Source organism: Oncorhynchus gorbuscha, linkage group LG15 (genome assembly GCF_021184085.1).
Source record: "Oncorhynchus gorbuscha isolate QuinsamMale2020 ecotype Even-year linkage group LG15, OgorEven_v1.0, whole genome shotgun sequence".
NCBI lineage: Eukaryota > Metazoa > Chordata > Actinopteri > Salmoniformes > Salmonidae > Oncorhynchus > Oncorhynchus gorbuscha.
This window is the reverse complement of record NC_060187.1, coordinates 78,348,433-78,365,305: the sequence shown is the minus strand read 5'-3', so window position 1 is coordinate 78,365,305 and position 16,873 is coordinate 78,348,433. Positions and strand designations below refer to the sequence as shown.

At 48.9% G+C, this 16,873-nt stretch overlaps 1 protein-coding gene across 3 annotated transcripts in view; it reads left to right on the top strand.

Annotated features, from left to right (window-relative positions):
- Window positions 1-16,873, top strand: part of LOC123996569 (ephrin type-B receptor 5-like) — a 74,028-nt gene that overhangs the window by 35,800 nt on the left and 21,355 nt on the right. For all 3 annotated transcript variants that reach the window (XM_046300015.1, XM_046300013.1, XM_046300012.1), the window contains exons 3-5: window positions 771-1,043; window positions 2,428-2,597; window positions 2,802-3,097. In XM_046300015.1, coding sequence (XP_046155971.1) covers window positions 771-1,043; window positions 2,428-2,597; window positions 2,802-3,097 — 739 coding nt within the window. The remainder of the gene's footprint in view (window positions 1-770; window positions 1,044-2,427; window positions 2,598-2,801; window positions 3,098-16,873) is intronic.

The following is a 16,873-nucleotide window of genomic DNA, read 5'->3' as shown; positions in this document are numbered from 1 at the left end:
TTGACCAAATTGGTCCCGCTTTAAATCACGTTCAGCTTATAAAGGTGTCATAAAGCCTTCAAAATGCCTTCATAAGAGCTAAATACATGTGTTACAAATCATCTATAACTGTATGTCATGCTTTATAAAGGGTTCATAAATGTGGCATAACTGTGAAATAATCACCAATGTCAAACGTGACATATCCCACTATGTCGAATATGAATACTCTATCCATTCTTCTCTACAGGTCCAAATACCTCTGGTGATAACTCAGCTCCACTTATCATCTTGACAATGAAGTCTGACTGAGTTTAGTGAAGATGGAACTCAGTCATAGGGATTCCCTGCAATATGCCTCATTTAATGTGTTGATATTTATTATTGCGATAGTACTAACACTAAAATTCTCTATCAGTTGATCAGATTGTATAATGAAGAATGGATCTCTTATGTCCTACTACTATATTACAATGTACATTAAAAAAGTATTTCCTGTGAGTCTTTGTACTGTTGTTTTTTAATAACTACTCCTACTTATTCCTTCTCTCACTTTAAGTGAGATCACATTTCAATCACACACAGCATACACAGATGAAGAGGGAGTTTCAGATGGTGCAGCGATACTGATAATGACTCATCACCAAGCTAAAAGTACAATGCTTCTTGGACTTAACCTATCCAACCTCTAGGATAACCTAGAAAGTCCCATACAGTGATCCATAATGTAATAACTCGCTGTGTCTTCTCCTCTTCCCCCTCTCTCACCCTCCTCTCTCTCGCTCTCTCAGTGGGATGAGGTCAGTGTCCTAGATGACCGGGGGAGACTCATCCGGACCTTTGAGGTCTGCAACGTCAATCAGAACCCCCGTCTCCAGGACAACTGGCTGGCCACGCCCTTCCTCTTCCGCTTCTCGGCACCACGGGCCTTTGTGACGCTGCGTTTCTCCATGCGGGACTGTGCCAGCCTGCGCTCGCCCTCGCCCTCCTGCCGCGAGACACTCACCCTCTACTACAAACAGGCCGACTCACAGAGAGAGCTGGAGAGGACATGGGCTGCAGAGGTAGGGCAGAAAGATTACACCTCCCGTCATGCCAGTAATACCCCACCTTCTTATTGTAGGTGTAATGCCACATTCACGTGCTCGTCTGATCATCCTTTTCCCTAGTTGTGATGTCAGAAACACCACTTTGTTTCATTCATGTGTTTTTTGGTCGGAAACAATGATTCAACCAGATAAGATTTTAGTTAGCTTGATAAGCTGACGTTGCTCAAGTAAAGTTAGCTAGCTGGCTTAACATTGACACTATGGTCAAACAAGCTACATTATCCATATTGATAAGGTTGTAGTTATGACATAAGAACCATTCCTGGACCTGGCACAGAAAGCGAGTCACCGCTGGATGGTACCAGAAAATAGGTTCTATAGATTGTGTTTCCTCATGTCAACACAAGTCTGACTGTTCAATGCCCCATATATTGAACATTATTTTTGTAGCAAGTATTTTATAATAGTTTACATGAAAATGAACAAATGTATGTGTCGATTACTGTTTTATATGTCAGTTCATAGACCCAATGTATTGGGACATGAAAAACGGACTTGAATTTTATATGATATTGCTGTCAAACCTTTTAACTTTAAGTGAAACTGATTCATTTTTCGATTTATACTAATCATGAATCATTTAAGCCATTTACTTCCTGTGGTATTTATAGTTTCTAAGAGCATCTGTTAAGACGTTGAGCATACATACATCCCAATATCCCATTTTGGTAATATGTAGTTCCGCATACTCCACAAAACGGGCTCCAAAAACAAGGAAATAATGTTGCTTTGGTTTGCCTTAACATTCCTCTCATTCTCATCCCCCTCAATATCAGAAAATAATCTACATTTCCCATCACACATCAGTACTTTGTAGTTCCTACCCTCAGGGCTTGTGGTTTCCAGTGGAGAGCAGTTACAGAGCTGTTTGCTGAGCTCTTGTTGCGTCAGCGTGTCGTGCTCTCACAGAGGGAAGGATGCTGTATTTGTGGATGAATACATTTCTCCTTGGGGAAAGTTAGATACTGTTTAAAAATTGAAATAAGAGGCTGATGAGTGAAGTGTAGAGGAATGCAGAGTGAGGAGCAGCAGGAAGGCCAGGAGTCTGAGTCTCTGGGGGAAGTTAGCATGGTTATCTTGAAACTGGGGAGAATTAGATTAGACTAAAACACAGACTGTCACTGGTTCACGACTGTTTTTGACTAAATGTGTACCCTCAGAGATAACTGTTGCATACTCTTAAATACTTTAATCAACTGTTACATACTCTTTTATCTTCTCCTTCTCCCTAATCCCTCACATTTTAATTTCCACAATGAAATGTATTACATGATCCCTCTCTCTCATCCCCCTCTCCCCCCTCTCTTCCTCCCCATCCCCCTTTCCCATCCCTGTCCAGCCGTCCAGTGGAGAGAAGGACACGAGGGAGGGCTGGGTGAAGGTTGACACCATAGCAGCAGATAAGAGTTTCACCAAGGTGGAGCCCAGCCTGCCTCACCAGTACCAACCAGACCGCTACCGTCGGGTCAACATCAAGACCCGCAGCTTCGCTCCGCTCACACGCAATGGGTACTGTACGAGAAAATTTGAAACAAATTCATGAAAATTCCCATATACAAACCATGCTCATCACTTGTGACAAAAAGTCCTTTGCCACCTTATAGGCAATAGTGTATGGTAACTAACTCACCTAAGCCCACGCTGTCACCTATCTAGTGGTCCTTCAAGTCTGATAATAAGTTAACATGTTATGACCCTTGACCCCGGTTTCAGATTCGTCCTGGCCATCGTCGACAGCGGCGCATGCGTCTCTCTGATGGGTGTGTCCATCTTCTACCGCCGCTGCCCAGCAACCAACCGCTATCTTGCTTCCTATCTGGCCACACCCTCAGGGGCGGAGCCTACCGCCCTGGTCCCTGTGACTGGGACTTGTGTTCCCCACAGCCAAGCACAGGGAGGCTCCGCCCCCCGCATGCACTGCAATGCAGAAGGTGACTGGATGGTGCCGGTGGGTGGGTGCATCTGTGAAGAGGGATATGAGCCCAATCAAAACGGATCTGCCTGCTTAGGTTAGTTCAACAAGTCTGGTATACTTTTTAAAAGTTAAAACACACACACTAAAATGTCAAATGACCAACAATATTTAACAATATCTAAGGTTTTTGCCTGCTGTCCCCCTGTCCTGTCAGTTCTCCTGTCCCTCCTCCTGTCAGTTCTCCTGTCCTGTCAGTTCTCCTCCCCCTGTCCTGTCAGTTTTCCTGTCCCTCCTACTGTCAGTTCTCCTGTACCCTGTACTGTCAGTTCTCCTGTACCCTGTCCTGTCAGTTATCCTGTCCCCTGTCCTGTCAGTTCACCTGTCCCTCCTCCTGTCAGTTCTCCTGTCCTGTCAGTTCTCCTCCCCCTGTCCTGTCAGTTTTCCTGTCCCTCCTACTGTCAGTTCTCCTGTCCCCTGTCCTGTCAATTCATCTGTCCCTCCTCCTGTCAGTTCTCCTGTCCCCCCTCCTGTCAGTTCTCCTGTCCCCTGTCCTGTCAGTTCTCTTGTCCCTCCTCCTGTCAGTTCTCCTGTTCCCCCTCCTGTCAGTTCTCCTGTCTCCCCCCCTGTCAGTTCTCCTGTCCCCCCTCCTGTCAGTTTTCCTGTCAGTTCTCCTGTCCTGTCAGTTCTCCTGTCCCCCCTCCTGTCAGTTCTCCTGTCCCACCTCCTGTCAGTTTTCCTGTCTCCTGTCCTGTCAGTTCTCCTGTTCCCCCTCCTGTCAGTTCTCCTGTCTCCCCCACTGTCAGTTCTCCTGTCCCCTGTCCTGTCAGTTCACCTGTCCCTCCTCCTGTCAGTTCTCCTGTCCTGTCAGTTCTCCTGTACCCTGTCCTGTCAATTCACCTGTCCCTCCTCCTGTCAGTTCTCCTGTCCTGTCAGTTCTCCTCCCCCTGTCCTGTCAGTTCTCCTGTCCCTCCTCCTGTCAGTTCTTCTGTCCCCCCTCCTGTCAGTTCTCCTGCCCCTGTCCTGTCAGTTCTCTTGTCCCTCCTCCTGTCAGTTCTCCTGTCCCCCTCCTGTCAGTTCTCCTGTACCCCTCCTTTCAGTTTTCCTGTCAGTTCTGTCTCCCTTCCTGTCAGTTCTCCTGTTCCCCCTCCTGTCATTTCTCCTGTCTCCCACCCTGTCAGTTCTCCTGTCCCCCCTCCTGTCAGTTTTCCTGTCTCCCCTCCTGTCAGTTTTCCTGTCTCCCCTCCTGTCAGTTCTCCTGTCTCCTGTCCTGTCAGTTCTCCTGTCCTGTCAGTTCTCCTGTCCCCCCTCCTGTCAGTTCTCCTGTCCCACCTCCTGTCAGTTTTCCTGTCTCCTGTCCTGTCAGTTCTCCTGTTCCCCCTCCTGTCAGTTCTCCTGTCTCCCCCACTGTCAGTTCTCCTGTCCCCTGTCCTGTCAGTTCACCTGTCCCTCCTCCTGTCAGTTCTCCTGTCCTGTCAGTTCTCCTGTACCCTGTCCTGTCAATTCACCTGTCCCTCCTCCTGTCAGTTCTCCTGTCCTGTCAGTTCTCCTCCCCCTGTCCTGTCAGTTCTCCTGTCCCTCCTCCTGTCAGTTCTTCTGTCCCCCCTCCTGTCAGTTCTCCTGCCCCTGTCCTGTCAGTTCTCTTGTCCCTCCTCCTGTCAGTTCTCCTGTCCCCCTCCTGTCAGTTCTCCTGTACCCCTCCTTTCAGTTTTCCTGTCAGTTCTGTCTCCCTTCCTGTCAGTTCTCCTGTTCCCCCTCCTGTCAGTTCTCCTGTCTCCCACCCTGTCAGTTCTCCTGTCCCCCCTCCTGTCAGTTTTCCTGTCTCCCCTCCTGTCAGTTTTCCTGTCTCCCCTCCTGTCAGTTCTCCTGTCTCCTGTCCTGTCAGTTCTCCTGTACCCCCTCCTGTCAGTTCTCCTGTCCCCCCTCCTGTCAGTTCTCCTGTCCCACCTCTTGTCAGTTTTCCTGTCTCCTGTCCTGTCAGTTCTCCTGTTCCCCCTGCTGTCAGTTCGCCTGTCTCCCCCACTGTCAGTTCTCCTGTTCTTCCTCCTTTCAGTTCTCCTGTCCCCCTCCTGTCAGTTCTCCTGTTCCCCCTCCTGTCAGTTCTCCTGTCCCCCTCCTGTCAGTTCTCCTGTCTCCTGTCCTGTCAGTTCTCCTGTTCCCCCTCCTGTCAGTTCTCCTGTCTCCCCCCTGTCAGTTCTCCTGTCCCCCTCCTTTCAGTTCTCCTGTCTCCCCCCTGTCCTGTCAGTTACCGCTGTCCCCCCCCCCCGTCAGTTCTCCTGTTCCCCCTCCTGTCAGTTCTCCTGTACCCTGTCCTGTCAGTTCTCCTGTCTCCTGTCCTGTAAGTTCTCCTGTCCCCCTCCTGTCAGTTCTCATGTCCCCCTCCTGTCAGTTCTCCTGTCTCCTGTCCTGTCAGTTCTCCTGTCCCCCTCCTGTAAGTTCTCCTGTCCCCCTCCTGTCAGTTCTCCTGTCTCCCCTCCTGTCAGTTCTCCTGTCTCCCCTCCTGTCAGTTCTCCTGTCTCCCCTCCTGTCAGTTCTCCTGTCCCCCTCCTGTCAGGTCTCCTGTTTCCCCTCCTGTCAGGTCTCCTGTCCCCCTCCTGTCAGTTCTCCTGTCTCCTGTCCTATCAGTTCTCCTGTTCCCCCTGTCAGTTCTCCTGTTCCCCCTCCTGTCAGTTCTCCTGTACCCCCTCCTGTCAGTTCTCCTGTCTCATGTCCTGTCAGTTCTCCTGTTCCCCCTCCTGTCAGTTCTCCTGTCCCCCTCCTGTCAGTTCTCCTGTCTCCTGTCCTGTCAGTTCTCCTGTACCCCCTCCTGTCAGTTCTCCTGTACCCCCTCCTGTCAGTTCTCCTGTCCCCCTCCTGTCAGTTCTCCTGTCCCCCTCCTGTCAGTTCTCCTGTCTCCTGTCCTGTCAGTTCTTCTGTACCCCCTCCTGTCAGTTCTCCTGTACCCCCTCCTGTCAGTTCTCCTGTCCCCCTCCTGTCAGTTCTCCTGTCCCACCTCCTGTCAGTTTTCCTGTCTCCTGTCCTGTCAGTTCTCCTGTTCCCCCTGCTGTCAGTTCTCCTGTCTCCCCCACTGTCAGTTCTCCTGTTCCCCCTCCTTTCAGTTCTCCTGTCCCCCTCCTGTCAGTTCTCCTGTTCCCCCTCCTGTCAGTTCTCCTGTCAGTTCTCCTGTCTCCTGTCCTGTCAGTTCTCCTGTCCCCCTCCTGTCAGTTCTCCTGTCCCACCTCCTGTCAGTTCTCCTGTCCCCCCTCCTTTCAGTTCTCCTGTCTCCCCCTGTCAGTTATCTCTGTCCTCCCCTGTCAGTTCTCCTGTTCCCCCTCCTGTCAGTTCTCCTGTACCCCCTCCTGTCAGTTCTCCTGTTCCCCCTCCTGTCAGTTCTCCTGTCCCCCTCCTGTCAGTTCTCCTGTCTCCTGTCCTGTCAGTTCTCCTGTTCCCCCTCCTGTCAGTTCTCCTGTCTCCCCCCTGTCAGTTCTCCTGTTCCCCCTTCCTTTCAGTTCTCCTGTCTCCCCCTGTCAGTTATCGCTGTCCCCCCTGTCAGTTCTCCTGTTCCCCCTCCTGTCAGTTCTCCTGTACCCTGTCCTGTCAGTTCTCCTGTCTCCTGTCCTGTCAGTTCTCCTGTCCCCCTCCTGTCAGTTCTCCTGTCCCCCTCCTGTCTGTTCTCCTGTCCCCCTCCTGTCAGTTCTCCTGTCCCCCTCCTGCCAGTTCTCCTGTCCCCCTCCTGACAGTTCTCCTGTCCCCCTCCTGTCAGTTCTCCTGTCCCCCTCCTGTCAGTTCTCCTGTCCCCCTCCTGTCAGTTCTCCTGTCTCCTGTCCTGTCAGTTCTCCTGTTCCCCCTCCTGTCAGTTCTCCTGTCTCCTGTCCTGTCCGTTCTCCTGTCCCCCTCCTGTCACTGTCTGGATCAATATGGGATGGAACTGCTGCCGTCACTCTGATCACTGGCCCAGCTTGACTGAGAGGACAGGGGGAGGAGGGCAGGGACGGACAATGGCCCTGTGCTGTGTGTGTGTGTGTGTTTGTTGGGGGGGAGGGGTGGGGGTGTATGGGCAAATGTTTTATGAGACTGTGTTGACAACATCCTTCATAAATGAAAAGGTGTTTATGTCTGGGAGCATAAGTAGGAGATGAGGGCTTTGCGTTGTGGTCTCTGTGTTGGTGGTGTTTTAACTGAAGAAGCAGGAAGGGAGCAGAACTCAGGGGAATAAGAGACAGCTTGTCAGACCAAGAGCTCAACTACTGCTTCAACAAGCCCCACTTGACCCAGAATGTTAGCACAGAGGAGGAAAGAAACACACACACACACACACACAATACTACAGGAACATGGACACTACACCACAGTCTGGGTCAGTGTGCCCCCTGAAGAAGTAAAGTGTTCAATCTTCACGAGGTGGGGGTCAAAGAGGAAGATATGTTTTGGAGAAATCTCAAGAAAGACACCATGGAAAATCGAGAGAGGGAAGAGGGAAAGAGAGAGAGAGGGGAGGGAGGGAGGGATATGACACATTTAGGTCATAGTGATGTGATGGCCACTCGTCTGTGAACAAGTGACAGAAACCACAGCGGGAGAGAGAGAGGGAAAGAGAGAGGGGAGATGGAGAGAGAGGGGGAGGGAGAGAGGGGAGATGGAGAGAGAGAGGGGAGATGGAGAGAGAGGGGGAGGGAGAGGGGAGATGATAGAGAGGGGGAGGGAGAGAGGGGATAAGTGAACACAAGTTAATGACTCAAGGAATTGAGCAAGCAGAAAGTATGAGAAAAGTAAGGACACAGAGGGAGGGGGAAGGGGTATTGACTGAGATGTTGAGAGCCTGTGTGGTGCTGTATGTGTGTCCTTGTATGTTTGTTTGTTCCTACACTCTTAGCTAAACAGGTTCCAAAAGGGTTCTTCGGCTGTCCCCATAGGAGAACCCTTTTTGTTTCCAGGGAGAACCCTTTTTGGTTCCAAGTAGAACCCTCTGTGGAAAGGGTCCTACATGAAACACTTAAAGGGGTCTACCTGGAACCAAAGGGCTCTACTGGCAACCAAACAGGGTTAGTCAAAGGGTTCTCCTATGGGGACAGCCAAAGAACCATTTTGGAACCCGTTTATCTAAGTGTGTGTGTGTGTGTGTGTGTGTGTGTGTGTCTGGACTGTTGACAGTTGACGGTTAAGGTCCAGTAGTTCTCTGTGGGGCTATCTGCTACACTTCTCCTCCACAGGCCAGACCAGGGCTGGTCAGGGGCCTCCCAGTCCCAAGCTAGCTAACAGATTCATTAAGACTGGTGCTCACAACCAAGTCAAGTGCAAAATGTCTTCATGCTCTAATGGTTTACACCTGGGCTCTCCCCACCACTCACACAGTTGGTCCCACTTTGATACTGAGAAATAACCACTCCAACGCCACTCTGTGGCTCAGTGGTTTGGCCTTCCAGATGGGGATAAACAGATCATAAGGAGTGGGAGCCCCACCCACACAGGGATTTTTGTGTTCTAATTATTCTGTGATTATGTTTAGTTGATCAGGTCATTGACTAATGATGTGGATGTGACATCATGGCATTGTTGTCCCTGTTTGGTCGTTTGGATGAAAAAACTGATAGCTGAGATGGTTGCTGAGCCATGTTGCTGTGGTCGATGAGGGTTTTTATTCTACATTGACTCTGAGGCTCCGGTATAAATATCTGTGTAGACACCAAGAACTCAGTTGTACAGCGCTTAAGGGGGTTCCAGGCACATTCAAGATCGGAACTGATGAATGATATATTCGTTCAGCAAACGCTGTAATCCAAATGGACTTGCAGTTCAGCTATTCATTAGTAGTGACCTGTGCTAGAATTAAACCCACAACTGCTTGGTGTTACAAGCACCATCCACACGCTAACCAGTTCAGCCACCAGAACCACTAACTCCTCTCAGATCCTCTAGTGATGACAGGGAACAGAGCAGGAGACAAGCAGCGCTCTGTGCTCTCCTAAGCAGAAGAGTTCCCTTAACAATGATGATATATATATATATTCCTTAACACAGTTCCCTTAACAATGATGATATATATTCCTTAAGACAGTTCCCTTAACACTGATAATATATATATATATATATATATATATATATATATATATATATATATATATATATATATATATATCCCTTAAGACAGTTCCCTTAACAATGATGATATATATATATTCCTTAAGACAGTTCCCATAAAAATGATGATATATAGAGTGGGGCAAAAAAATTATTTAGTCAGCCACCAATTGTGCATGTTCTCCCACTTAAAAAGATGAGAGAGGCCTGTAATTTTCATCATAGGTACACTTCAACTATGACCGACAAAATGAGAAGAAAAAAATCAAAAAAATCACATTGTAGGATTTTTAATTTATTTATTTGCAAATTATGGTGGAAAATAAGTATTTGGTCACCTACAAACAAGCAAGATTTCTGGCTCTCACAGACCTGTAACGTCTTCTTTAAGAGGCTCCTCTGTCCTCCACTCGTTACCTGTATCATTGGCACCTGTTTGAACTTGTTATCAGTATAAAAGACACCTGTCCACAACCTCAAACAGTCACACTCCAAACTCCACTATGGCCAAGACCAACGAGCTGTCAAAGGACACCAGAAACAAAATTGTAGACCTGCACCAGACTGGGAAGACTGAATCTGCAATAGGTAAGCAGCTTGGTTTGAAGAAATCAACTGTGGGAGCAATTATTAGGAAATGGAAGACATACAAGACCACTGATAATCTCCCTCGATCTGGGGCTCCACGCAAGATCTCACCCCGTGGGGTACAAATGATCACAAGAACGGTGAGCAAAAATCCCAGAACCACACGGGGAGACCTATTGAATGACCTGCAGAGAGCTGGGACCAAAGTAACAAAGCCTACCATCAGTAACACACTACCCCGCCAGGGACTCAAATCCTGCAGTGCCAGACGTGTCCCACTACTTAAGCCAGTACATGTCCAGGCCCATCTGAAGTTTGCTAGAGAGCATTTGGATGATCCAGAAGAAGATTGGGAGAATGTCATATGGTCAGATGAAACCAAAATATAACTTTTTGGCAAAAACTCAACTCGTCGTGTTTGGAGGACAAAGAATGCTGAGTTGCATCCAAAGAACACCATACCTACTGTGAAGCATGGGGGTGGAAACATCATGCTTTGGGGCTGTTTTTCTGCAAAGGGACCAGGACGACTGATCCGTGTAAAGGGAAGATTTGAATGGGGCCATGTATCGTGAGATTTTGAGTGAAAACCTTCTTCCATCAGCAAGGGCATTGAAGATGAAACGTGGCTGGGTCTTTCAGCATGACAATGATCCCAAACACACTGCCCGGGCAACAAAGGAGTGGCTTCGTAAAAAACATTTCAAGGTCCTGGAGTTGTCTAGCCAGTCTCCAGATCTCAACCCCATAGAAAATCTTTGGAGGGAGTTGAAAGTCCGTGTTGCCCAGCAACAGCCCAAAACATCACTGCTCTAGAGGAGATCTGCATGGAGGAATGGGCCAAAATACCAGTAACAGTGTGTGAAAACCTTGTGAAGACTTACAGAAAACGTTTGACCTCTGTCATTGCCAACAGAGGGTATATAACAAAGTATTGAGATAAACTTTTGTTATTGACCAAATACTTATTTTCCACCATAATTTGCAAATAAATTCATTAAAAATCCTACAATGTGATTTTCTGGATTTTTTTCTCTCATTTTGTCTGTCATAGTTGAAATGTACCTGTGATGAAAATTACAGGCCTCTCTCATCTTTTTAAGTGGGAGAACTTGCACAATTGGTGGCTGACTAAATACTTTTTTGACCCACTGTATTCCTCAACACAGTTCCCTTAACAATGATTATATATATTCCTCAACACAGTTCCCTTAACAATGATGATATATTTCTTTCATCACATCCCAGTGGGTCAGAAGTTTACATACACTCAGTTAGTATTTGGTAGCATTGCCTTTAAATTGTTTAACTTGGGTCAAATGTTTCGGGTAGCCTTCCACAAGCTTCCCACAATAAGTTGGGTGAATTTTGTCCCATTCCTCCTGACAGAGCTGGTGTAACTGAGTCAGGTTGTAGGCTTGCTTGCCCGCACACGCTTTTTCAGTTCTGTCAACAAATTTTCTCTAGGATTGAGGTCAGGGCTTTGTGATGGCCACTCCAATACCTTGACTTGTTGTCCGTAGGCCATTTTGACACAACTTTGGATGTATGCTTGGGGTCATAGTCCATTTGGAAGACCTATTTGTGACCAAGCTTTAACTGATGTCTTGCTTCAATATATCCACATAATTTCCCCATCTCATGATGCCATCTATTTTGTGAAGTGCACCAGTCCCTCATGCAGCAAAGCACCCCAACAACATGATGCTGCCTCCCCCGTGCTTCACGGTTGGGATGGTGTTGTTCAGCTTGCAAGCATCCCCCTTTTTCCTCCAAGCATAACGATGGTCATTATGACCAAACAGTTCTATTTTTGTTTCATCAGACCAGAGGACATTTCTCCAAAAAGTACAATCTTTGTCCCCATGTGCAGTTGCAAACCATAGTCTGGATTTTTAGTGGCGGTTTGTGAGCAGTGGCTTCTTCCTTGCTGAGCGGAGATATAGGACTGGTTTTACAGTGGATATAGATACTTTTATACCTGTTTCCTCCAGCATCTTCACAGGGTCCTTTGCTGTTGCTCTGGGATTGATTTGCACTTTTCGCACCAAAATACATTAATCTCTAGGAGACAGAACGTGTCTCCTTCCTGAGCGGTATAACGGCTGCGTGGTCCCATGGTGTTTATACTTGCATACTATTGTTTGTACAGAGGAACGTGGTACCTTCAGGCGTTTGGAAATTGCTCTCAAGGATGAACCAGACTTGTGGAGGTCTACAATTTTTTATCTGTGGTCTTGGCTGATTACTTTTGATTTTCCCCATGATGTCAGGCAAAGAGGCACTGAGTTTGAAGGTAGGCCTTGAAATACATCCACAGGTACACCTCCAATTGACTCAAATTATGTCAATTAAACTTCTAAAGCCATTACATAATTTTCTGGAATTTTCCAACCTGTTTAAAGGCACAGTCAACCTAATGTATGTAAACTTCTGACCCACTGGAATTGTGGTTCCATGTAACACCTTTTCCACGGAGGGTTCTATATGGAACCCAATAGGGTTCTACCTGGAACCAAAAAGGCTTATCCTATGGGTACAGCCGAAGAACCCTTTTGGAACCCTTTCTTCTAAGAGTGTACCTTATCTGTTTGGCGTTATGTTATATCTATTTTTTCCTTTTTAAATGTATTCTTTATTTAACAAATCAAGTCAGTTAAGAAAAAATATTATATTAAAATATTACTACCCCGGTCAAACCCGGACGACACTGGACCAATTGTGCGCCACCCAATCAGCCTTGAATCGAACCAGGGTCTGGTCTGTAGTGATGACTCTAACACTGAGATACAGTACATTAGACCGCTGCACCACTCGGGAGGCCAATATGTCTAGGAAATATCTTTCTCCAGGTCATGTAACCTCATGTTGATATCATGACAGTAAGTACTGGAGCTGATATGAGCTGGATAAGGCATGAGGTGTTTTTATATGAGACTGAGTGATACCAGGGCAGGGCTGAAAGGGACATGGAGCAGATTTGAACATTGTATTACCATTCAATATGCATTTCCTGGACAAACGTTGCTAACTACAGAATGTCACAGACAGTGGAGAAATGGAGAGAGACGGGAGAGAGGATAGAGAGAGACAGACGGGAGAGAGGGAGGACAGGATAGAGAGAGACAGAAGGGAGAGAGGGATGGAGAGGATAGAGAGAGACAGAATGGAGAGAGGGATGGAGAGGATAGAGAGAGACAGAAGGGAGAGAGGGATGGAGAGGATAGAGAGAGACAGAAGGGAGAGAGGGAGGAGAGGATAGAGATAGACAGAAGGGAGAGAGGGAGGAGAGGATAGAGAGAGACAGAAGGGAGAGAGGGAGGAGAGGATAGAGAGAGACAGACGGGAGAGAGGGAGGAGAGGATAGAGAGAGACAGACGGGAGAGAGGGATGGAGAGGATAGAGAGAGACAGAAGGGAGAGAGAGAGGAGAGGATGGAGAGAGACAGACGGGAGAGAGGGAGGAGAGGATGGAGAGAGACAGACGGGAGAGAGGGAGGAGAGGATAGAGATAGACAGAAGGGAGAGAGGGAGGAGAGGATAGAGATAGACAGAAGGGAGAGAGGGAGGAGAGGATAGAGATAGACAGAAGGGAGAGAGGGAGGAGAGGAGAGAGAGAGACAGACGGGAGAGAGGGAGGAGAGGATAGAGAGAGACAGATGGGAGAGAGGGAGGAGAGGATAGAGAGAGAGAGAAGGGAGAGAGGGAGGAGAGGATAGAGACAGACGGGAGAGAGGGATGGAGAGGATAGAGAGAGACAGAAGGGAGAGAGAGAGGAGAGGATGGAGAGAGACAGACGGGAGAGAGGGATGAGAGGATAGAGAGAGACAGAAGGGAGAGAGGGAGGAGAGGATAGAGAGAGACAGACGGGAGAGAGGGAGGAGAGGATAGAGAGAGACAGAAGGTAGAGAGTGAGGAGAGGATAGAGAGAGACAGACGGGAGAGAGGGAGGAGAGGATAGAGAGAGACAGACGGGAGAGAGGGATGGTGAGGATAGAGAGAGACAGAAGGGAGAGAGGGAGGAGAGGATAGAGAGAGACAGATGGGAGAGAGGGAGGAGAGGATAGAGAGAGAGAGAAGGGAGAGAGAGAGGAGAGGATGGAGAGAGACAGACGGGAGAGAGGGAGGAGAGGATGGAGAGAGACAGACGGGAGAGAGGGAGGAGAGGATAGAGATAGACAGAAGGGAGAGAGGGAGGAGAGGATAGAGATAGACAGAAGGGAGAGAGGGAGGAGAGGATAGAGATAGACAGAAGGGAGAGAGGGAGGAGAGGAGAGAGAGAGACAGACGGGAGAGAGGGAGGGGAGGATAGAGAGAGACAGATGGGACAGAGGGAGGAGAGGATAGAGAGAGAGAGAAGGGAGAGAGGGAGGAGAGGATAGAGACAGACGGGAGAGAGGGATGGAGAGGATAGAGAGAGACAGACGGGAGAGAGAGAGGAGAGGATGGAGAGAGACAGACGGGAGAGAGGGATGAGAGGATAGAGAGAGACAGAAGGGAGAGAGGGAGGAGAGGATAGAGAGAGACAGACGGGAGAGAGGGAGGAGAGGATAGAGAGAGACAGAAGGTAGAGAGTGAGGAGAGGATAGAGAGAGACAGACGGGAGAGAGGGAGGAGAGGATAGAGAGAGACAGACGGGAGAGAGGGATGGTGAGGATAGAGAGAGACAGAAGGGAGAGAGGGAGGAGAGGATAGAGAGAGACAGATGGGAGAGAGGGAGGAGAGGATAGAGAGAGAGAGAAGGGAGAGAGGGAGGAGAGGATAGAGACAGACGGGAGAGAGGGATGGAGAGGATAGAGAGAGACAGAAGGGAGAGAGAGAGGAGAGGATGGAGAGAGACAGACGGGAGAGAGGGATGAGAGGATAGAGAGAGACAGAAGGGAGAGAGGGAGGAGAGGATAGAGAGAGACAGACGGGAGAGAGGGAGGAGAGGATAGAGAGAGACAGACGGGAGAGAGGGAGGAGAGGATAGAGAGAGACAGATGGGAGAGAGGGAGGAGAGGATAGAGAGAGAGAGAAGGGAGAGAGAGAGGAGAGGATGGAGAGAGACAGACGGGAGAGAGGGAGGAGAGGATGGAGAGAGACAGACGGGAGAGAGGGAGGAGAGGATAGAGAGAGACAGAAGGTAGAGAGTGAGGAGAGGATAGAGAGAGACAGACGGGAGAGAGGGAGGAGAGGATAGAGAGAGACAGACGGGAGAGAGGGATGGTGAGGATAGAGAGAGACAGAAGGGAGAGAGGGAGGAGAGGATAGAGAGAGACAGACGGGAGAGAGGGATGGAGAGGATAGAGAGAGACAGAAGGGAGAGAGAGAGGAGAGGATGGAGAGAGACAGACGGGAGAGAGGGATGAGAGGATAGAGAGAGACAGAAGGGAGAGAGGGAGGAGAGGATAGAGAGAGACAGACGGGAGAGAGGGAGGAGAGGATAGAGAGAGACAGACGGGAGAGAGGGAGGAGAGGATAGAGAGAGACAGAAGGGAGAGAGTGAGGAGAGGATAGAGAGAGATAGACGGGAGAGAGGGAGGAGAGGATAGAGAAAGACAGACAGGAGAGAGGGAGGAGAGGGTAGAGAGAGACAGATGGGAGAGAGGGAGGAGAGGATAGAGAGAGACAGACGGGAGAGAGGGATGGAGAGGATAGAGAGAGACAGAAGGGAGAGAGGGAGGAGAGGATAGAGAGAGATAGACGGGAGAGAGGGAGGAGAGGATAGAGAGAGATAGAAGACAGAGAGGGAGGAGAGGATAGAGATAGACAGAAGGGAGAGAGGGAGGAGAGGATAGAAACAGAAGGGAGAGCAGGAGGAGAGGATAGAAAGACAGAAGGAAGAGAGGGAGGAGAGGATAGAGAGAGACAGATGGGAGGAGAGGATAGAGAGAGACAGAAGGGAGAGAGGGAGCAGAGGATGGAGAGAGAGAAAGACGGGAGAGAGGGAGGAGAGGATAGAGATAGACAGAAGGGAGAGAGGGAGGAGAGGATAGAGAGAGACAGAAGGGAGAGAGGGAGGAGAGGATAGAGATAGACAGAAGGGAGAGAGGGAGGAGAGGATAGAGATAGACAGAAGGGAGAGAGGGAGGAGAGGATAGAGAGAGACAGATGGGAGAGAGGGAGGAGAGGATAGAGAGAGACAGAAGGGAGAGAGGGAGGAGAGGATAGAAAGACAGAAGGGAGAGAGGGAGGAGAGGATAGAAAGACAGAAGGGAGAGAGGGAGGAGAGGATAGAGATAGACAGAAGGGAGAGAGGGAGGAGAGGATAGAGATAGACAGAAGGGAGAGAGGGAGGAGAGGATAGAGATAGACAGAAGGGAGAGAGGGAGGAGAGGATAGAGAGAGACAGATGGGAGAGAGGGAGGAGAGGATAGAGAGAGACAGAAGGGAGAGAGGGAGGAGAGGATAGAAAGACAGAAGGGAGAGAGGGAGGAGAGGATAGAAAGACAGAAGGGAGAGAGGGAGGAGAGGATAGAGATAGACAGAAGGGAGAGAGGGAGGAGAGGATAGAGATAGACAGAAGGGAGAGAGGGAGGAGAGGATAGAGATAGACAGAAGGGAGAGAGGGAGGAGAGGATAGAGACAGAAGGGAACAAGATATTTGCTCATGGAACCATGTGTATTCATGTCTCCTGTGTGCATCTGCGCTCTGACAAGTGTGTGTGTGTGTGTGTGTGTGTGTGTGTGTGTGTGTGTGTGTGTGTGTGTGTGTGTGTGTGTGTGTGTGTGTGTGTGTGTGTGTGTGTGTGTGTGTGTGTGTGTGTGTGTGTGTGTGTGTGTGTGTGTGTGTGTGTGTGTGTGTGTGTGTGTGTGTGTGTGTGTGTGTGTGTGTGTGTGTCAGATTTGAATGCTGGGAGCAAGACAGAATGAGCACGTAAGAGAGAGAGAGAGAAGGAGAAATTGGGTCAGTGATCTAAATACCAAGTACTATGTCAACGCCAAATGATTCACTTCACTGCCAACCATCCATCCATCTTGCTCTCTCTCTCCCTTTGTTTCTGCTTATTGTTATCTTTTGGTTGTTTTCGATCCCGATCCTTCTCTCTTTTTTTCTTGTGTCCTTCTCTTTTTCTCTGCCATCATTTCAGTCCCATCCCTTTCTCCTTTCTACATCCTCTCTCTCTCTCTCTCTCTCTCTCTCTCTCTCTCTCTCTCTCTCTCTCTCTCTCTCTCTCTCTCTCTCTCTCTCTCTCTCTCTCTCTCTCTCTCTCTCTCTCTCTCTCTCTCTCTCTCTCTCTCTCTCT